The sequence below is a fragment of the Cydia pomonella genome, chromosome 3, assembly GCF_033807575.1.
Source record: "Cydia pomonella isolate Wapato2018A chromosome 3, ilCydPomo1, whole genome shotgun sequence".
NCBI classification, from domain to species: domain Eukaryota; kingdom Metazoa; phylum Arthropoda; class Insecta; order Lepidoptera; family Tortricidae; genus Cydia; species Cydia pomonella.
Genome location: NC_084705.1, coordinates 12,369,278 through 12,391,821, shown reverse-complemented (window position 1 = coordinate 12,391,821; position 22,544 = coordinate 12,369,278). Strand labels below are relative to the sequence as shown.

Below are 22,544 nucleotides of genomic sequence, written 5' to 3'. Positions count from 1 at the left end.
TAACATCTACCTTTTTACGTTCTGAAAGTAATACGAGTACTAATATGAGTTGTTTGTAGTCAATTGACTGGATGATACGAACCTAGTACCGTGTATTCCGCGTCTAGTTAGTAAGACCTTAGACCAGCGTCATTCGATGACATTTAAATCGATTTGCTCACCTATTTAAATGTCATAAAACAAGACTAGTGTTCGAGTAAAGAGATCAACGGGCGAACAACCCACCCGTATGGTCAGTAGTGGCGTACTCCGCAGTGAGTAACGGGTTGGCGGCGGCAGTGAGGGCCGCGTAGTTAGCATAGTCGGCGTAGGGAGACGCGTAGATGAGCTGGTGCGCCGGTTCGCCCGGGGACAGCAGGCCGGCCGCGGCGCCTGCGCCGGTGCCGTTGAGCAGGCCAGCCTGGGCGCCGGGGCCCGCGGACATCCTCGGGGACAGAATCAGGGGGGCCCCGAGCGGGGCCTGCGTGCGTAGGGCTACGCCGCCCACGCCACCGCCTGGCGCCAACAGTCGCTGCGTCTCGGCCGCGGCGGCGGCAACGCGACGCCATTCCTCGTCCGCTGTGGAGTCACCTTCATTGTATCAATGCTAAGATACATCGAATTCCGTATGTTAGTAACTTTACACCGGTTAGTCAAATTGGCCAAATGGTAAGGAAACAATTCCAGTAACTTTCCCTTCCTTGTTACATTCGTTTGATATTCCTAGGGCTTGTAGATAAAACAACCGGTCAAGTGCGAGTTCGGTTAACTCGCGCACCGAGCGTTCCGTACAAACTTTCAATTATCTCATGTAAAAATAAACACGAAAGGCTTCGGACCAGAAGTATACTGAACATAATTACGAACAGCGCCAACGCCATCTATCGGTAAAACTAATTTTAGCGACTTGTGTATAATGTTGGTTTAATTTTCTGGGATTATCCATTATTATGTGAACGTTCTGTCTTTCTTCTTTCTCGCGTTATCCTGGCATTTTTGCCACGGCTCATGGGAGCCCGGGGTCCGCTTGACAACTAATCCCCAGAATTGGCGTAGGCACTAGTTTTTACGAAAGCGACTGCCATATGACCTTCCAACCTAGAGGGTAAACTAGGCCTTATTGAGATAAGTCCGGTTTCCTCGCGATATTTTCCTTCACCGAAAAGCGACTGGTAAATATCAAATGATATTTCGTACATTAGTTCCTAAAAACTCATTGGTACGAACCGGGGTTTGAACCCGCAATCTCCGGATTGAAAGTCGCACACTCTTACCGCTAGACCACCAGCGCTTCCGCATTATTATGTGAACCGATAAAAACATATTTGTATGAAGGTGTTTTTAATGTAATCACGTAGAAATTTCAAGTATAGCAAAGGAGTTTAAAGTGCAAATTAACTGTACTTTGAAATTTTGCCGGCCAGCGTTGTTCATAACTATTCCAAATTTGGAATCGATAGCTTAAGTAGTTCTCAAGATATTTAGCGTGACAGACGGACGGACGAACGGACAGAGTCGCACCATAGGAACCCTTATGATACGGAACCCTAAAAACAGAAAATTCGAGTTGAAAAGCAGTCAAATTATGTGCAAACAAGATGTAAGGTAATATATTCATGAAAAACTTCAAATTATCTTGACATTGACCTTAGAATTGAAACAGCCCAGTTAATGGAACAATCAAAACATGCTACAAATCACTTAACCTAAGTCGTCTTACCAAGATAGTTAACGATTCATAAATTAAGACAATTTATGGTCATTTGTTAAACCAATAATAAACACGAAGCCATTGAAGGGTGATAAAAATCGTGAAATAATATTACAGCCATGACAAACAGAAAATCCCCAAACACATAAACAGTGAATTTAATGGCCATCTGATCGTGAACAAAATGCAGTTATAACCCATTTTAATCAATCACACTGAAGCAAAGGTGGGAGACATTGTAATTATATATCAAACAATTTAGCAGGCCTAGCACCAACATAGAAGACACAATACATACATATAAAAGTCGGTACCCACTCGAAACTTAAATAAACAGTGTTTGAAACCCGATTGTTTGTTAGTACTTCTTGATGGATTCTGTTAAGAAGCTGCATTAAAAGAAAATCGGCAGTGTACCTAATCTTATTTATTTAAACTTTATTGCACAGTAAAAATAATACGAAAGGCGAACTTAATGCCACAAGTCATTCTCTACCAGTTTATGGTGCAATCATGGATATACATTTCCATGCCGCTTGATAACAGAATCCCGGATTAGTTAGTGACAAAACATGAATGCGACCATACTTATGAGGCACTGACCGTTGACAGGCACGACGGCTTTCGCGCTGGAGTCGCGGTAGGTGCCGTTGATAATGGCTAATTCCATTAACTGACGTTTCTTTAATTCGTCTTCGCCGTCCGCTTGCTGTAAATAAAGATGTTGTTTTAAATTTATGCAGTGCTTCTGCAATTCTGGTTACGTTTTTAATTAATCTTAGCTACACACATCCGTAATAGCTACTCGTACCTTGCAGAATTCAACTTTACTTGCAACTGAATTCCGAATCTGAATACAGATTCTAGATCCAAGGGTGTCACCTGATTACGGTGTGCCGAACTAATTCAGGTAGCAACACGAATTTAAGCTCATAATTCCTCAACAAGGGGTGCCATTCCATGTCCGGTTGGACTTGGACAACGTGATAATTGTAACAATTTTATTATGGAAATGGAAAATACCTGCTCCCGCCAGGTTTTACAATACAGGGTAAAAGTAGTCCTATAAGGTACTTACGGGAATAAGTAGACGCTTAACCTCCTCGACGGCCCTGGCGAGCTTCAGCTTAGCCCTGTTCTCGGTGTCCTCCACCGTCAGCAGCACGTGCAGATCGTCTGCCAGGTGCTCCCAGTTGGGCTTACCCCTGTTCGCATCCTCCTGAAATTTTCACCAAATGGAATCAAGAACTCAAAGTCCCACAAATTACAAAACCACCATCACAAACCACAGGCTCGATATCGGTCTGACAAAAGCGACCATGAAGTTTTAAATTTAGAATTTAATTTCAAGCCTAAAGTCAGTAGACCCGATATCAATTCGCAAGTACCTACCTTTTGAGAGGTTAAAATCGTCAGTCAGCAGTCTCGTGTCGTGTTATTAAAGACGTAATTTGCTCAAATGGAGCTATGGTTTCTTACCAGCTTTTATTTATCTATTAGTATGCATCTATTAGATACAATATTCTTAAAAAAGTAATTTCAACCTAGTTTTCAGAAACCTCGCAATGGAAATAAATATATGAAATGAATGTCTACGTCGTTATTTCGTTTGTACTGAAACTATTACATGAGATTGACATCTGGCTGTGTTTTTTTTTTTTCAATTGTATTATCAAGGGATTTCAGTAAATTGTAACCTGATCCTCCATTAGGGCTGCATGAAAAACAAAAGTAATTTGTGTAGACCAATATAAGTAGAGTAGATTGTATGCTATAAGACTGAATGATTAGCTTACAGTAATGCTCACCTTCTTCTTGTCTCTCATGGATCCCTTGCCTCTGACCATGATTTTGCAGCCTGTCTCCTGTTCTAGCTGCTTAGCTGTCATACCTCTGGGCCCCAGAATCCTTCCCACGAAGTTAAACTGTAACAAAATAACACAATTCATTAAATATAGTACTTCTTTAAATTTTTTGACTTTTTTAAAAACATCCAAAGGTATCAACTCAACATAATAGGTATTTCGTTATTGAAGTCATGCGACAATTCGCGAGACAAAGTGTTAATAATTTCAGACAGCAAAAATGTAGGTATAAAATCATGATAGACATTTGAAAGGCTACTATCAAATAAAATATACGTAAATTGAATTTCACCACCATTTAGTTCGATCAATTAGTCATAGACAATATTACATCTTAGCTCTGAGCTCTGAGACGCCCCAGTACAAGTACTGCTATTAGCCGTAGGACTAATTACGCGCTTCGCTACGCACACATCGTTTCCTCTGTGCCTACACACGTTCACATGTATGTACACTAATTTAACCTCAATTCCTTAGCTTCAAAGCGTCAGCCAGTAAGGCATATGAACTGTGAACCAGTATCACTCTGCCGTACGTTTGCAGTTTGCACTAGGAAAATGGACCAACCCGCTTGGCACCTCGCCAGAACACACAAAGTATTTCACAATTTTTCTTAAAGATTCAACTACCTACGTTAATTACTAAATACTAAATTAAATGTGAAGCGTAAAATTTAATACTTGTCAAACTAACTAATTACCTGTGACAGCATAAAAATTGCTAACGGATGCTCTGAAAACTCGCACGTATTTTGAAACATTGAATCTCGAAAAAGTTTGGTAGTTTTTTATGATCAAAGATCTCATTACTTGTGAAGTATATACCTCGACGCTATTAAGTTGATTAGCTATTGTATCAATGCAACTGATGAAATATGAGACACGGAAACAGTCTTGGGACATTCAGCATCCGTCGCGGTCGGGCAACCGTGACGATCGATGGCGGGCCACCGATTGTAAATCAATGGGAAAACAAACGAACCGAAGTTTGGCATATTGATTTGCATGTAATGAATCTGATCAAACCACAGTTTATCATAAACTAACATCTACATGCTTAGATCTTGGCTTTGACGGATTATAAATCGCATCACATACAAACTGTAACTTGCTTATGTATTTTAGCGATATGCCGTCAAGATTGCTATTTTATAATTATTGCTGCATTACTGTTCTTATTTCATCGTTGAAAAGCAGCAACAAATAAGAACTTGAATGTATAGAGGATATCCGTTAGGGTTGGAAAGATCATGTTTAAGGAACTTCACAAACCATTAAAAAAATAGGTATACACAAATTACAAGTTGTAGTATAGAACTCGCACACAATCTATTTCGTAAAACTCCAGTTTATATTATTGCGGTTTCCAGAGCATAAAATCCTAGCTGTAATCGTAATAGTTATATTAAAGTAGAGGGCTTGACTGCTTAGCGGCACACCGCAAAACGGCCTGCGGGAGAAGACTTCCTCTTTGCATGTCAACTATTATTATACCCCCTTGTAAATAATGATGAGCACTAAAAGCTCTATTAAATAGCATACTAACAGAACCCACGCCACAGTGTATCTTTAGGTATGAGTATTCAGAGCTATATTTTATCATTTTATCCTGACGTATCAAAATAACCGTCGAATATAATAATTATTAGATTTACAGCAATATTGTATATTATACTATAGTCTAGCTAGACTCTAGTCTCTCCGTGTCATTAAGTTAAATAGGTACCCATCAACGTACAATGCATATCACAATACTGTGCAAACCGTCGCCACTCGCCGGACATGTCACGCCGTTTTGAAACTCGCGCGCCAGTTGGCTTCGCGCCCGCGCTTGCAGATCCCGTAATTTCAGGAAAAGCATCTTACTGGTGTCTGCGGCTGCTTGCCCAGCATTTTGACTCGTTTTTTAGAAGTCCATAGAAACCGTTTATTCTGCACAGAATTTGAAGTGACGAAAGCCATTATTTTCATAAGAATTTGATGTTAATGGTTGCGTTTCCATACACGGTCAATGCAAAGTCTGTACAGTGCAGAGTTAGCTGGATCCGACTCTACATTCTCGTATAAATTATCATATAGCATCGATTTAGATCTGGGTGAATTACAGGCCAATTCGAGTTTTGATTATTAAATCTTATTTTAATATCATACTGATCTGATACTGATCTGTCAGTGTCAAAAGTCACGTATTGGTTGAAGGTTGATATAATGCGCAATTCAGTAGGTCCTCTAAAGGAGATTGGCACCATCTCATATTGGAATGATGTCAGATCCATGTTAGATCAGTATCACATTATATTGTTGGAATTGGCCTGTTGTACCTAATAAGCATATATATCTTTTTAGTCACCTATAATCTACTCAACAAATTACTTGATATTAATATTTTGTCCGTTAATACCTGAAGATGCATGACATTAAATAAAGTTTATAAATAATAAAACAGGAACCTCACGGCAGTTACTTAAACTAAATTTGTGTCTTGATTGGTATTCCGGTAAAAATTTCAAACATTTAAATATGTTCCACATGCTGATAGAAACCAGCGGGTTTAGTTTAGTTTAGCAGATAACGTAGCGGCGTCTTGGACAATATTTTATCTGGAATTAGAGGAAACTGTGGTCGTGACGGAATTAGGAAGCCCGAAAACAAGCGAGCGACGACAGCTCTACGGCGTCGATTAGTCGCAGTCGCCAGCAAAAGAAATATAACGGAACCATCACCTTTCTTCGAAAAATAAATACAATATTTGAATGTTTTTTTTAGACAACAACTTTAAATTTAAGCAAAAGTTTAGTTTTTCCCTTCACTTCAAACACAGATTATATTTTCAAAAAGTATTTAAACTTTATGGGGGTGAAAGTTCGCGTCATTATAGCTATACCGTGTGTTAAACAGTTTGTACAAAAACAGTGCCTCGAAAAACATTAAAAGTAGCAAAAAGTGTAGTTTCACAGTGATATTTAAAGGTATAAAATAATAACCACGGGCAGTTTAAAATTATAAATTTATATTTAGGTACTTGCATCTTTGAACTGTTGCAGCTTAATATAGAGAAAGTAATTATGGGATGCATGCTCATATCTATCTCGGGGCCTAAGGCATCTGGTATAATTTATCGCATGAAAATAACGTCCACTATACGGTAGGTACTACAAAATTTAATTTAATTTAATAATAATTTCTCGTTTACTCGTTTAAAGTGTATCAATGTTTTTAATGAATAATTTAATTTATTTAATTTGGTATTTGATTGGCTTCAGTTTAGATAATTAATGTGTCAGCATGAAAATATTAGGTAGGTACAAGACATAACCTATTTTCTCATCAGTTACGACATGTTCCCCGATGAAATCAGAGCGATGCTCAATGTAAATCTGACGATTAACATGTTTAAAATATGTTCGGTAAGATTTTATTTCTGAATCTATTTAGGCATTGCTGTAGTAAAATCACTACCTAAAAAATTCTGGATCTTTACAATGAATATTATAATGAAATGAACAATATAACAAGCTATTTTTACTCGACAAATGTATTGTTGTATCAATTTGGTACTGTCACTAAATCTGGGTTAACGATACAAAACCAGTTGCCATGATTGTCATTGGCGTGAATAGAAATTGCATTGCGCAGGCGAAGTGCAGTCGTTACGCCTATCAAGGAGCCTAAGCCTTTCTCCCACGGACTTCTTAATTCTATAAATGACAAATATTGTACGATGCCAGATGACTTTTTGGTGACGTCGTGTTTTTTATACGGGTTCATAAAGTTATTAAAGTCAATAATTTTTTTAGAAGTAGCTAATGAAATCAGAGTTGGGCAAAAGTTATTTAGTTTGATTGAACCAACATAAAATTAAGTATAAGATTAAAACTGGAAACGTCCCTCTTAATCATATCAACTTTATTGTGAATTAAATCATGAGCTTACTAATAATTGAATTAGATATGATTAAATCATATGATTTTTTGTCACAATCATGATTTGAAAAAGTAAATTTATTCAAACGGATGGTCATTTAAACTAACGATTTAGTTGATTAAAGCATATTTAGAATAAGGTTCGTGTTACCGTAGTTATTTCCCTTCAGATACAATTAATTAATAGTATTAATTAACCTTGTAATTCATATGACTTACTCGAAATAGATTTACAAATCAGATAAAGTAATCATGATTCGATGTACTTGATTCGCGTTTTTCAAGTTTCAATCAGTACCTCATTTTGATTTGATCATGGGGATTTTTATTCAAATCGCTGATTTTTAAGAAGAGTGCCCCACTCTGAATAAAATCATGCAACCCATGCGGTTGATAATATTTATTAAGGTGCGACACCGTATGATATAAACGATATAACAAAAGTACAGATTATTCCGGCTAACACTACAAATGTTGCAAATTTGATTGTCACTGTCAGCCACGGGCCCAGGGCGCGTGGCGAGAAGCCATCTACTGTGTTCTGTGTCCGTTATCATTACAACTACAATCAAGGTCCAAACAGCACACTCCCCATCAACAGTATAGTCAGTCGGATATTTTGTTTTAAAGTACAGAATTTTGCTTACATTAGAGGACAATCACGACATTTCCTATGTCCTACCGAGTCTACGTACAAGCAGAAGTATTACACTAATGTGAATATTTTAAGTGTTGCATTGTATGATGAAATAAAAATGATATGGCGCAGACCATACGCATTGATTATGCACCGAGTTAGGTTTCGAGGTATTAAGTACCGAGGTAGGTTCATCCAATTTTACACGCTTGCTGACGCTTCATGCATTTAGGGTGCATGAAATACACAAGCAAACTGGGTGCCTAGTTATTTTCATTTGGTTGATAATTACGCGTTGGCGTTCATTGCTTTATTGTAACTGTATGTTGTATGAATTTAATAGTATGACATTAGTATGAATCATTCAATTTGCCTGCAAGCGCTATTTGAGGCTCTCAATAGTGGGAGCTTTACTTACCTACTTGCTTTGCGTTTCTGTCGCCGAGATTTAATCCGCACCTTAAACGCACGATATTTATTGCAGTTTGTCATTAAATTAAACAAATCGGTAGGTATTAGGACTAACACTACTCGCCTATTACACGTCTTGCCCATTACTTAATAAATACAACGAACAAGTGAACTATTGACCGAGGCTGGTAATCACAAGTCATTAATACCGGATAGTTGCCAATCCCACATTGTGACTGATGGGTTAATACCTACATAATTGTCGTACAGCGATTGGTCACGACGAGATATCGTTGCTGCCTCTGGCGGTATGACGTTTTCAGAATGCACGACGAAGCTTCCTTGATCAAGGGTTTCGATTCCATTTGCCGATTGAGTTTGTACTCGTAATATGTATATTACAAGTACCCTATACCCTGTGAGTAATATGAGTTATTACCGTCATGGCCGGTTGACTTTAATAATTTTATGATCTTGCCAACAAACAAGACATGAAAGACATCCCTATAAATATTTCTAAGATTTTAATTTTCATTAAACGAATTTATGGTGGAAATAATTGAATTTTTAATTTTATTTAGGATATAATGAATAATTTTTTTGTTGAATGACACGAAATAAAATAGTATTTTTAGTAAAATGAAAGTTTTCGTTATCATACCTATGTGATCAAATTCTCTATGTCACAAAACCATGTCGATTACCGTTCCCGGTGCATATTTATATGCCTGCGGCTCGTTTTTTAACGGTTTTCTCCCCGCTAGTAAAACCGATAACGACGGAGAGACAAAAGACAATTTATAGCAAAAACAAACAAGCAATAAGATCAAATCGGGCTCACCATAATAGGCGCCAAGTTAACAATGTAAGCGGTAACTTGCAGTTTATTATGAATTATTTTATAGCAGTAAATCATTTTTACTAATGACTTAACAAGCTGCGCCTGCGAGAATTAGTCACGATCGATCTCATGTTATTTTGACCATAATATTTGTAATAATTTCTTAAATTAAATACGGTTCACAATGGTACATAGTTAACGTAGGTACCTAAATGAAAAAATTCAAAAACCGAAGGTGCAGTTTAGAATTAAAATGGTGATTCGGTATTTGGAACTATTAGTAATAGTACCTACCCCAAGCTTTGACACCGAGTATTTAATTATATATCATCGATACGAGTAGCATCGTGATGATTGGAACAATAGTTACCTTTTTTTGTAAGTCCAAAGAGCAGTATTGGTTTGCTGATTTACTTGCGTGTACTGATTTTACATACCGAGGAAGCAAATACGGTAAAGTGGGGTGATGCAACTTTACTGCACTACGCGGAATATTTTTTGTAGCCAAGTACGTTTGTTTAAGTTGCTAAAAAGGAAATTATATCTATCGACATAAAATACTTGTTTCAACTATTATTTAATAAAATTTTCAGACCTATAGCTTTTTAACATAGCTTTAAAAAGACCCTGAATGTCCAACAGATCAACGCGACGGTAATAAATAATTTAACTGTTAATTAGTTATTAGTCATTATAGGTGTGTCATCACGAAGCCTTTTAAATATGCAATTAATTATTAATAAGAAATACATCGGAAGACTATTATATACCTATACTGGAAATGAATGTACAAACGCGTTAACTTGAACACCGTCTCCGCTGGCTCGGCCACGTTTTAAGAATGGAGGAGGATCGCGGCGCTAAAAGGGATATAAGGGACGATCAATAAGGCTGAGGCTGATCGGACGTCCCAGGGGCGATGCTGTTGAAGTGGACTTGCGCGATCTCCAAGCAGATAACTGATGGGAGATGGCGCAGGATCGAGACAACTGGCGTGTACTCGTGTCGGAGGTCCAGACTTATTTTGGGACGCTGCGCCATTAAGTAAATAGTGAAATGCAGAAAGAATTTACATCATATTTTGTATTATAAACTGACTAAGTGATTTTCACTCTTCGAAATCTGTAGCATGTGGTCGGGCTGCGAATACCTATATACCGTAATGGACGAAATTGCTTCAGTAAAAATGTTTGTGACTATTGTATTGTCAACAAGTAGGTAAGTATCGAAATGCCGCAACTGAGAAATGAGTAAAAGACGCAAGATACAAAAGTGGAAACAGGGAGCCAACGAGAGCAGCGGTGCCCGTGACCCGTGACCACGCTGCGGAGCATGACCAATCCGATCAACCTCATTGCCGCCGGGCCAATTGCACTTATCACCGTTAATGTAGGTGATACATTACACTGAATAGGATCCTTGTTTCTAGACCGAGTTTTGTCACTGTTGAGTGAGTACAAAAATTGGTACGTGAAATATAGATTTGCTAAAATGTTTAAATAAAGTAACCGACAGATATTATCACTGATTTTAACAACAGTTCTCAAATTGTTCTATTTTAGGGTTCCGTAGTCAACTAGGAACCCTTCTAGTTTGGCCAACGTCTGTCTGTCTGTCTGTCTGTCCGTTATCGTTAGTGCTAGAAAGATGAAATTTAGCAGAAACATATAAATCAATAAAGCCGATAAAGTCGAACAATAAAAACTATATTCTTTTTTAGGATACACGTAAAGTGGGGGGTGAAATTTTATTTTTGCTTCAACCCTACAGTGTGGGGTATCGTTGGAAAGGTCTGTCAAAACTAATAGGGGTCTTCAACAATTTTTTTTTGATAAAGTGAATATATTCGGAGATCATCGCTCCGAAAGAAAAAAAAAGTGTGCCCCCCCCCCCCCTAACTTTTGAATCATAGGTCCAAAAAATATTAAAAAATCGTGGAAGTAGAGCTTAAGAAAGACATTAAATTAAAACAATAGCGGACATGATCAGTTTAGTACTACTGAACCGGTGAGCTCCATCATCTTAGGCCCTGTCTTCACTTTCCATCAGGTGTGACTAGAGCCAATCGCCGATCAATTTTTAATAAAAAAAAAGAAGAAAAAAAACTCTGTTACTTTAATTAGGTACTGTGCAAATTTGCCTATTTGTGGTAGGTGGTAGGTGAAAGGTACCGTTTCATCCCTTGGTTAACAATCTACTATACTTTAAGCCCCAGTTTGGCTTATTGTGACGGAAGAATAAATACGGAACCCTACACTGAGCATGGCCCGACATGCTCTTGGCTTGTTTTATTTATGTTTGGCTCATAGCTAAAACCGTGAGCAACATCGTTGATCGTTTGATATTCATATTTCCCTCCCTATTTTTTTGCGAATGCTAGAGGAGCAAATAGTAAAACAAGTCGAGACTCAAATCCATTTGAAAATCTCTTATTTTTATTTTCAAGTATACTTCCAAATTGGTCCCATTTTAGATGTGTTATAAAAGTGCTTCAGATAAAGTGAAACTGACCGTGAAGATCATATAGCGGCTGTAGCACGGGTGCAGTTTTATCACTTCTCACTATGCCTGTCACGTTTTAATAAGTATATAAGTGCGAAAGTGACAGGCATAGTGAAAAGTGATAACAATGCAACCGTGCTACAGCCGCTGATCATTAGTGATCAACAGAACTCCGTAATGAAACAACAATGTATCGTGGCCCTGTTAAGGCTAATTATACCCAATTGTCATGAGATTCACTAAATGAGGTCAGTCATTTGATTCAAATTCAAATTAAACTATGAGGTATTTTTTCCTCATTTATTGTAAAAACAGATTTTATTCTTAATGGATTTTAATCACAGCCAAGCACAAAACGCCGATCTGTTCATGTGCAATAAAATGAGTGTTTTAATATTTACCTATAAAAAAAAACTCTGTAATAAATTTACGTACTTTTTAACCGACTTCAAGATTTTAAAAGAGGAGGTTATCAATTCGGTTGTATGTTTTTTTTTGTTTATTTAATATTAGTTACTCCATAACTCCGTCATTTCTGAACCGATTTTGAAAATTATTTTTTTGTTTGAATTTATATGTATACAGATTGGTCCCGTTTTTGTCAAAACTCAGTTCTGATGATGGGATCCATGAGGAATCGAGGGAACTCTTCAAATGTGAAAGGCATACATAATAATATAGTGATTTTTGTATTTTCTGTAACAAATCAAGCATTTACATTTAAAAAAGTGATATTTGATGAAGTGGAACTGCTGATGATGATCAGAATGAAACTCTTCCACGACGCATAGTACACGTTTGGCGATTTCTCCTCTTCGCTGTGTTTGTTAAGTAAATTAGATTATCAAGACAAATTTTTGTCAAGTTCGAGTTCTGACGATGGGGTCCATGAGGAATCGAAGGAACTCCTCAAATGTTAAAGGCATATATATCGTGATCTAAGTATTTTCATTAACAAATCAAGTATTTACATTTGTAGAAGTGACATTTGATGAAGTGGGACTGCTGACGATGAATGGAACAGAATTCTTCAATGATGCATAGTTCACGTTTGGCAATTGGTTCTCATTGCCAATCAGTTAGGTTTTCAAGGCAGATTTTGTCTGGTGCTTTATTTCATGCATGGTGTGTAATAATTTATCTTAAATACAATCGAATAGCCTATTGAGCGTATCTTACCAGTCAACCATAGGGCAAATCTGAAATGTGTCAAGGTGGGTGCAGTGGCAAAAAAAACATGTTACCTCCTTTATACATAATTAGGCGTAGGACGCTGTCTTTTTAATTTCATTGTATGAAATCTAAAATCAACAATAATCGTTCTTTCACCGGTCTCCCTCATTGAAGTCGGTTTATTTTGCTTAAAAATTATAAAGTATGTAATACATATTTCATTTAGATAGCTTATTAGATTTTTTCAGGATTTGTGCTGCATAACTAAATACTTCAGTTTGTCACTAAATGCTCCGCTATAAATTGACCAGTTTTTATTGTCTAATAGCATTGTATTGGACTTGAGTATTACTTGGAAAAATAATGAAACAATACAAATTATAACAAAAACAGTTGAAAAAACGAATGCAAGAATAGAATCGAACTGTGTCAAAAAACAAGAATCATGTATGTTTATGCTACCACAGTGTATTCAATGAGAAATGCTTTAACAACCCACGCAGGCATTTTCTGCGCAAGTTATAGGTTAATACAAAAGAAATGTTCCATAAAAAAACGTTAAATACAGAAATTATTATTAAGTAACAAGATAAACACCAGACACCCACATTCGACGTTTGTCCAAAATCTCTGCAACATGGTACATTCTGCAACCGCGAAGAATAACATAACTACTACGGTATTATCGTCATTTTTTTTTTCTTATCTGCACTTTTCAGGTATAGGAAAGCCATGTTTTTCTACACTTATTATAAGTGAAGACATGACGAATCTGACGAAACTATAAGGATTCCGTTTTTGCTATCCCAATTCCCTATGACCCTACACAGACGTCGTTAAATAGGTGTTCGTAAATATCAAGTAACACTTTTATAAACTTCCTGAATGATGCAGGAAGATCTAAACGCAATGTAGATTTCTGTGGCAGCCGTAATCGTAACTGCGAGTTTCCTTAGTGCACCGTGCAATGAGCAGCTAGTGAGTAAGTACAATAGATACATAGGTACGTTAGTTACGTAGCTGAAAGTGTTTAATGTTTGAAACACATTCGCGAGCTTTTACCGATGTTTGCACTTGCGAATGATAAACCGCATACCGTCTGCTGATATGTTTTATGAAAACAAGAATATCGTATAAACAGTTTAGGTATTCGCTATCGAAAATCACTACAGGAATTATTAATTTATACTTAACATGCATCGTTTTTTAATATATAGCAGTAGTAAACTCATTATTGTACAAAAATACATAAAGTAACAGTTAGTAATAAGTACAAAGGCGAACTTATTCTTTTGAGGGATCTCTTCCTGTTAACCTTTGATAGTTTTTTGCATTTAGGTAAAGAAAATGTACAAAGCTACAAAGGTGCACCTTTCGTCAACACATTGCCGATCTCAACAGTCGTACCTATTTTGCTGCAGTATAAACGAATACATAAAACATGCCAAATTCTTTTTCCATCTTAATATTGAAGACATAAACATGCATTTAAACAAAATAAGGGGCAATAATTAGACAAAGCATCTGTTCGTTAATTACTTCCTGCGACTGACGAACAATTTTCATTATTCTCCGGCGTTGCTTACAAGGAATCAGTTTGCGCCGTCGGTGCGCGAGTGCTGGCAAGTTTCTCATGATGGCCAGCAAAAAGTCGAAGTAACGGGCACACTGATATGGTCGGATTTAATAACGCGCCTTTCCCTATAAGGGAAGACGCAGTTTCCGCGCGGGGACACGCGTTACATCGATATCGACAATCATATTAAATATGTTGTTAATGTATGTATTGTAGGCGTCGTACATGATGATGACGTGAACAAGCGCTTACGGCAATAAATTCGAAATTTAATGAGAAGGTTGCTTAATAGCTGATAACTAAGATGTATTTAAGATTCCAATATTATGGAGTAGTCCATAAAAATATATGATACTGCAGGCTGATATCTCCATTTGAATATCTGCTGAAGATGTGCCTCTTTGTTCATGTAAGATATTGATACATGCTGCAGTTCTGATGCTGGCACAATGTGAATTTTCGCCCAAAACTATACATAAATAAACAACGAAACTAAAAAAAACTTAGGTTTACTTCGCTAAAATTGAAGTTTAAAAGGGCCATTACATTAATTTTATTGCTGACTCTCTAAAACTTAGGCTCAAAGCCCAATAACTTATTTATCGTCGCCTAGTACCCATAGTACAAGCTTTGCTTAGTTTAGGGATAGGTTGATCTGTGTAAGATTGTCCCCAAATATTTATTTAATTATTTATATCTAAATCTCAGACGAATATTTAAAGATTTTTTTTAAACGATGTAGATTTAAAATTACATCGATATTAACATTATTGCAGTTTATCTTGTCGTGACTAGTAAGCAGTGAAGCGAGTCCTGGAAACCAGGTCCCGTCAAGGCGATACAACTATGATTGAGCGTAGCTGCGTTCCGTCGTGTGTGCCCTGCATAACATTCACTACGTCGGCAGTAGACGAAATCGTAGGTTCCGCATTAAGCCTTTTTAAGAGTTACTGGCATTAATCATTGAGATATGATGACTAAAGAGTTCCAATTGCGATTTGATTTTAGTCAAAGTCTTGAAAATGTAGTGCACGAATCATCAACATTAAACTGATGTTACGGTTTGGAATTTGTTTCCGAAAACTGAACAGAAGCATGTGCGCGGCCGAGTATAAAAGCGTTAACTACCTATAAAGAGGAACGTTAAAGTCACAAAACTAAAAACATTTTCGAGATATTACTCATTGGCAGCAAGGTTTCGAAACTATTGTTTCTACAATACACAATACTGTTCGACATACGAAACAAATTTTCTTCGGTCTATTTCCGTGGACGAAAATGTTTACAGTTCAGTTTTTGCAACTAGGAACAGTTGAATCACGTTTTGAGGCAATTTTATAAAATGTCTATGAGGCTATAGAAAAGTAGTTCATTTTGAAAATAAGCTTTACATTAAGCTGTTTAGACGACATAATATGTTGAGGGAATGTCGTCGTTTATTTTGTAAATAAGCACCGAAAGGCCTGCCGACTAGAATCGCGACATCAACATCGTTAAGACAGATTCCATCATGATTTCAGTACGTGACCGATGTCTCGTACGGCCCTTTTGATCGACAATCAATATCATTCAACGTTCAATTTATCTTAAGATTTACGTTCACATTGTTGAATTCCTGACAATTATCTAGATGATCTACGAGAATATGGAATCAATAGAGACAGGTATACACATAGCGGATTCAGTTTTATTTTACAAAGAACCGCTGGGTTAATCGTTTACTCAACCTCATATACGTTTGAATGATTGCATAAATTACTTACATTACCTTATAATAAATAGAAATCTGTTTATATTTTATTAGATTTTACTAAAACTATAATTTCCAAATATAATTATGATAAGAACAATTTAAATTGATGAGGATTCTATTTAATATCCATAGTTACATATTCTCTTAGACCTTTGTAGTACAGTACCGTCGGTGCCTGTGGATACCCAAGTGAAAGCACCAACTTTACTCGAAATCAAATATCCTCGTAGCAAAACAAATATACTAGTTACAACGTTTGTTCATTGAATTTCTATAAATCATCGATATTGCTAGTGCCTACCAATACTAAGAACCGCCGAAGGATGTAATTGTCCCTGGTTCTCACCGGCATTAGCCATTCTCAGCCATGGTAACAAGAAACCATTACTTCAATCACGATTACCTCATGTGTGTATTTCTAGAAAATACTTCTTCTGTCATTTGAATTTTTGTGAAATCTTTACTTATTGTGCGATGTGCAATGTTTTTAGTTTATTATTATTTGTGTATTTTTCGCATCTCGGGACCATAGAGTCCCGGACCGTTGGTAGGCGTGCGGGGGCCGAAGCCAACAGCGAAGAGGCCCTTTTAGACAAAATAATCTAAAAGATTATTGACATTATTCGAACATTATAGTATAAGGATACAAAATTTTCCTTTCGAAAGTATTCATATTAACAATTAAAAAACTATCGTGATACAAAACACAAAATATAATATATTGTATAATTATATTGTAGGTATTTACCGTGCACCGCAGTTAAAATTGACATATTTGATTTTTAACATTATTTACAAAAGTGCCTCAGGCACTACAAGACATAATCCCTAGAATAACAAGTTATTTAATTAAATAGTAACATGAGCATGTGTCATCCGGTTCGACGAACTCTGAACACCGAATAAAGGTTTGTAGAAACGTGCTTTGCAAATGAGCCTGGAACGGTATGATGCGAATGAATGGACAACACACAATCATGGATGTCGACCGAGTAGCCTGTGTAGCATATTTACTCTTTATAAAGTTAGTATTGGACGTGTTTCACCAAACAAAAAACCGTTAAACGGCAAATATTAAAACTTGCTCTTGAATAAACTTTCACAATATGAGTAACATACAAATTATACACAGAAATCTGATAACGTATTCGCTTCGTGTGTCGTAGCAATAGCGGGGTAGCCCTGACATAAGTCACCAAATGTAGCAAGCTGAACACCTTGTGACGACATGCAGGTATGACTATCGCAATTAATTCTAGTTAGAGTAGTAAGCCGTCGAAAGTCTTTTCGGAATAATCTTTGCCATATACAAAACTAAAGGGTTGAGGCTAAAGAAACTAAAGAATTTTACCGATAACCGTTTTGGAATGCCTGCCCTGAAGCAGTGTTTAGGTTTCATACTCGGAGCTACTCTTGTTAACAACAAGAATGAATAACAATATCTCATTTAATCTGTCCAAGACAGATTTATAGGACAAGAGGAATTTGTTAGCCACAATATTAAGACCAAACCGTATCCAGTTCTGGTTGATTTACGTTTAACTAGTACTAAAGTTATTAATTTGTTTCGACTAAAACATGGCTTTCACCATGGATTAGCATTTACTATAGTCGTGGCTCCAAGAACTAGTAATACCTACCTACTGAGAATGTGTGATAATTTATGTACCATTCTGATATTTTTAATTTTCTAAAAAAGAACTAAGATCTTCAAGTTACATACATCAGTAACACTAAAGTGTTGATCAGTGTAGAAGTAAATGCTCAGCAAAAGCTACGTAAGGCATAAAATCAGCGGCACGTATAACCTACCCGCACCTCCATTAACTTTCCAAGTTTCCACAGATACAGTTTTAATTGGTCTTTCTCGGAAGACCAAGTGATAATATTTATTGTTATTGATATATAGCATGTGAAAACTCTTGTGATTTTATTTGAATGAATATTAATAACTATTGGGTAATAATTACTACACTTACATCTGGATGTTCTTTGACTGGCACGTATACTTTTTCTGTGAGTGTTGTGACCATTCCTTCTGCTTCTGGTAGAATAAGTGGTTCCTTCTTAACGCCATTTATTTGGAATAGACTCGCTCGTACTTTTGCTATTTCTGAAACAAGAAGAATACAGCTATTAGTATCGCAAATACTCCCGCTGTGCCATCCTAAATTTCGTAGATAAATATCATTTAGGTCTGATAATTTTAGAATGTTGTCCTAACGTTTACTGTATGCTGGCCTCGTGATGTTTATGTGGCTCGGAGAATTTAGTTTTACGAGACCTTATTACAAATCTAGGAATGCTAATGCAACGTTTCCAATTATTGTATTTACCTATAGCAAGCATTTAGCTACGTTAATTTTTTTATTTTAGTACAAATCCATTAAGTAAATAATTTTAACTATTATATGAAAGCCCAACTTAAGTTGATTAATCATGATCATGTTTTCGTTTTGTGATATGATAATTATGAAAGTTATAAAAAACGCTTTAAACCTACGAAGGGATACAGACTAGGAATGTCACGAATATTCGCATTCGTATATACGAATATTACAATCTCTCTGCTTTGCCTAAAGGTTGACTGGTAGAGAATGACTCATGGCATTTAGTCCGCCTTTTGTACTTTAAGGTTTTCTTTTGTGCAATAAAGATTACATAAATAAATAAATATTCGCATCATTTTAAACATTCGTATCAAATGAAGCGAATAATTTGTCTCGTCGATTTGTAAGTAGACAGCATTTCTCAATACTTACTTCATAACATTCCGTTTTAAGTTTACATAATATTTATGTATTAACAAATTTCTTCTAATTAGGAATGATAATATAGAACTACTTCCCTAACATTCGTATTCGCATTCGCATTCGGACATTCGGATTCGCATTCGCGAATGTGAAGAATGCGACATTCGTGACATCCCTAATACAGACTCGAACCGTTCGTTTTCATTATATAGTTGATTTTCAAGGTACCTACCTAAAGTATGACGACATTGTTATCATCATAAGGACCGCCTCTTTAACTTGATCAAGCCTTTGATCAGTCATCATGACATCATTTAATAAATGCACCAATGGGTGAACCTCACAATTATATGACACACTGCGATTCGCCGGTATAAACAACCTACGGTACCTAATGCAATTGCATAAAACATATTTAATCTATTGTTAAGGTAAGCCTATAAACTACATAGTAGAATCCCCTATGGTGACTGACACCAAATGCAGATACTCTTTCTTGCAGGAGGAGGGGGGTCAGTTATCTCTGCAGCTCACTGTATTCATTCAGAATATAAAACTTTGAATAAATTTCCCAAAATGTTCACTATGAGAATTTGGAAAGAAATTAATAGTTAATGTATGTAAACTTAAATAGCCTAACTTTGAATTGTGACCTCAATCACAAATCTTATCTTTAAAAAATCTGTGTAAAGAGCTTCTTTATTTTGTAACCGTAAAGTATTCAACGTTATCGCCATTATCCGATAAGAATCTCGTGAGTCATCAGATGATTTCCGGCGTCCGAATAAGGAACACCATATGCTTATGCGATGTGCATAAAAAGTGTGTCAAATCTTGACACTCGCACAATGAGTGCGAGTAAATTGCATGTTGCTTGTAGTTTTATTTTGGTTCTGCAAAATTCGTGCTTAACGGTATGTTCTGAATGTAAGCGTTATGGCGAAATAAGAGATTTTATACAATCGTAATATAATAGAGAACAGTCGAGTTCCGTGTTTAGGCAACGAACCTTGCTGAGTTACCTAAGTAAGGTACGAGATTGAAAAGCTTGATTATAATCACTACTTGTATGTATGTAAGTATAAAATACTTTTTCTACGAGTCATCTAAAATAATACTACTATATAAAACCTAAATAATCAGTGAAAATTGGTAAGTATCTCAAATTGGTAAGACATAAATGCGCGAAGTCACCCGTTTAGCCTTTTCTATGAGGTGAGAGCGCGGCGGCACGTAATTGGTATTTTTTTTATAGTTGACTACAGCGTATAGAAAAGAATTAGAATATTATAGTTGAGTTGGGAGACCATAAATGAAAAGTACGCAATTATAGTTAGGTATATGAAATTTTAATTCACCCATTACAGTCGATAAGTAGAAAAATGTTTTTTTTTCTCCTACAATAGTAAACCATTATTATTATAATCAATAACTGACGACCGGTCTGGCCTAGTGGGTAGTGACCCTGCCTATGAAGCTGATGGTCCCGGGTTAAAATCCTGGTAAGAGCATGTATTTGTGTGATGAGCACGGATATTTGTTCCTGAGTCATGGGTGTTTTCTATGTATTTAAGTATTTATATATTATATATATCGTTGTCTGAGTACCCTCAACACAAGCCTTATTGAGCTTACTGTGGGACTTAGTCAATTTGTGTAATAATGTCCTATAATATTTATTATTATTTATTATAACTTATTTGACATTAATATAAGTAAATCAAACAAAAATAACGTATAATATGTACCTTTTCAACAAAATAAATGTACAAATGTACATTTAATGGTTTAGTACTCGTAGTCTGAAATATCCTGTAATGTTGGACTTAAACTTCAGGCCACAGAAATGAAATATCGTTTCAAAATCGCTGACACATGCAAAAATAAACAATCAAATTTATAAGAAGGATAAAGAGGCGTCTAAAAACGAAAAGACCCAATATGTTCGTAGAAACGCAGGGAAGACACTGCAAACCTTATAAACACTCTACGGTTCAAAGTCGACTTTGAATTGCAAAATCTCGTCACAATATGTCAATAACATATTGAAATTAGTTTTACTAATTGGCACTATCTGATTGGTTGTTCTCTGATTATAAATATTCAAGATGCATTCTGCACTATATAAATATTCAAGATAGAAAACTATTGGTAACCTTTTTCGTAAGTGCACATTATAGCTTGTAGCGTATATTTCCACTCGCTACGACTGAAAACAAAACGCAGCTTTTGGTAATTACGTGAAACCGGTTAGCATGTCACCTATTTTACTTTGTACATCCGATTCTCAGATAAGAGGCGTATGTCCAGCGCAGCGTGCGACAATGCGCCGCTTTCACACCATATAAGGGTCACGCCGGGTAGACAAGCCTTAACCCGTACGGCGACGTGTGATCGTCAATGGATTATGTATTTAATTGCCACCCTCTCACGCATATAAAACCATGCTTTTAGAATCAAAAGGTTTACGATTTTTTTTAAATACCTACCTATCATAATGTGGCTTTAATGAAGAATTAGCATTTAAGTGACGGGTCGCGTCTATATAACTCGGTTCCCACCTGCTCAACTATTTTAACAATAATCAGAACCTCTTCTCTAAGAAAAGTTGGACAAATAGAAATGTTATGTGTGACGCCCCGCAGCTAATATTTCTAATGACGTAAGTATATCACTGGGCGATATTTTAAAAATTAATCATAAAACTCATCAAGCTCGTTTCGGCACTTATGAAGTTCGATACAATAGATCAAACAATTATTGACAACAAAATCAATTTGGCTCTGACTGAATCACCTGATGGTCTACATAGCAAGGTCAGAGCATGTTAAAAAAACTTTTCAAACTTGTCACAGAGTTGACGGGTGTCGAAACATTTGTAATGGACGTTCGAACAATACAGCTTTGTGTAGTAAATGAGGCTTCTAAACAAAAACAAAGGCTGAATTTAATAGCCTGTGTTTTGACACAGGTGATATTGGGGGCTGTCCGTCTGTCACTTCTCGACTACAGTTTTGGTTTGATTAATGTAGTCTCACTTGACGGGACCAGTTCAAGTCAGAAAGGTTGTCACCTCTGAGACTCGTAAACTTGCGCAAGCATTTGAAGTGCTGATGCTTGATGGTATAATGATTTATTTACTTTAGCTAACCACGCAGTTATTGCAGTGTTTATTATAAACAACATATAAGGAGTACGGACAGGGTTGTGCCGTTTCTGTGTTGAAATTACCACCGTATGTGGCTTGACTGCAATTACAGTGGAGTCTAGTAATGCATTCAATAAAATTATCTAATATCTACATGTAGGTTATAAAAACAGTAAAATAAAATAATTGTAAATAATATAATTTACATCTAAATTGAAATTTACAGATACGTTAATCGCTTAAACCTAATATCCATTGAAATCAAATACCGCC

The 22,544-nt window shown here is 36.3% G+C and overlaps 1 protein-coding gene across 9 annotated transcripts in view; it reads right to left on the bottom strand.

Moving 5' to 3' along the window:
• Nucleotides 1-22,544, bottom strand: part of LOC133516092 (protein held out wings) — a 72,316-nt gene that overhangs the window by 7,268 nt on the left and 42,504 nt on the right. For 3 of the 9 annotated variants that reach the window (XR_009799174.1, XM_061848807.1, XM_061848815.1), the window contains exons 2-6: nt 18,350-18,483; nt 3,487-3,615; nt 2,769-2,909; nt 2,279-2,399; nt 226-570 (exon numbers count right to left, since the gene is read on the bottom strand). Coding sequence is in view for 8 of the 9 variants with exons in the window: in XM_061848807.1 (XP_061704791.1) it covers nt 226-570; nt 2,279-2,399; nt 2,769-2,909; nt 3,487-3,615; nt 18,350-18,483 (870 nt within the window). In the remaining variant the exon portion in view is untranslated. The remainder of the gene's footprint in view (nt 1-225; nt 571-2,278; nt 2,400-2,768; nt 2,910-3,486; nt 3,616-18,349; nt 18,484-22,544) is intronic. The other 6 variants (XM_061848810.1, XM_061848812.1, XM_061848809.1 and 3 more) reach the window with 6 other exon arrangements.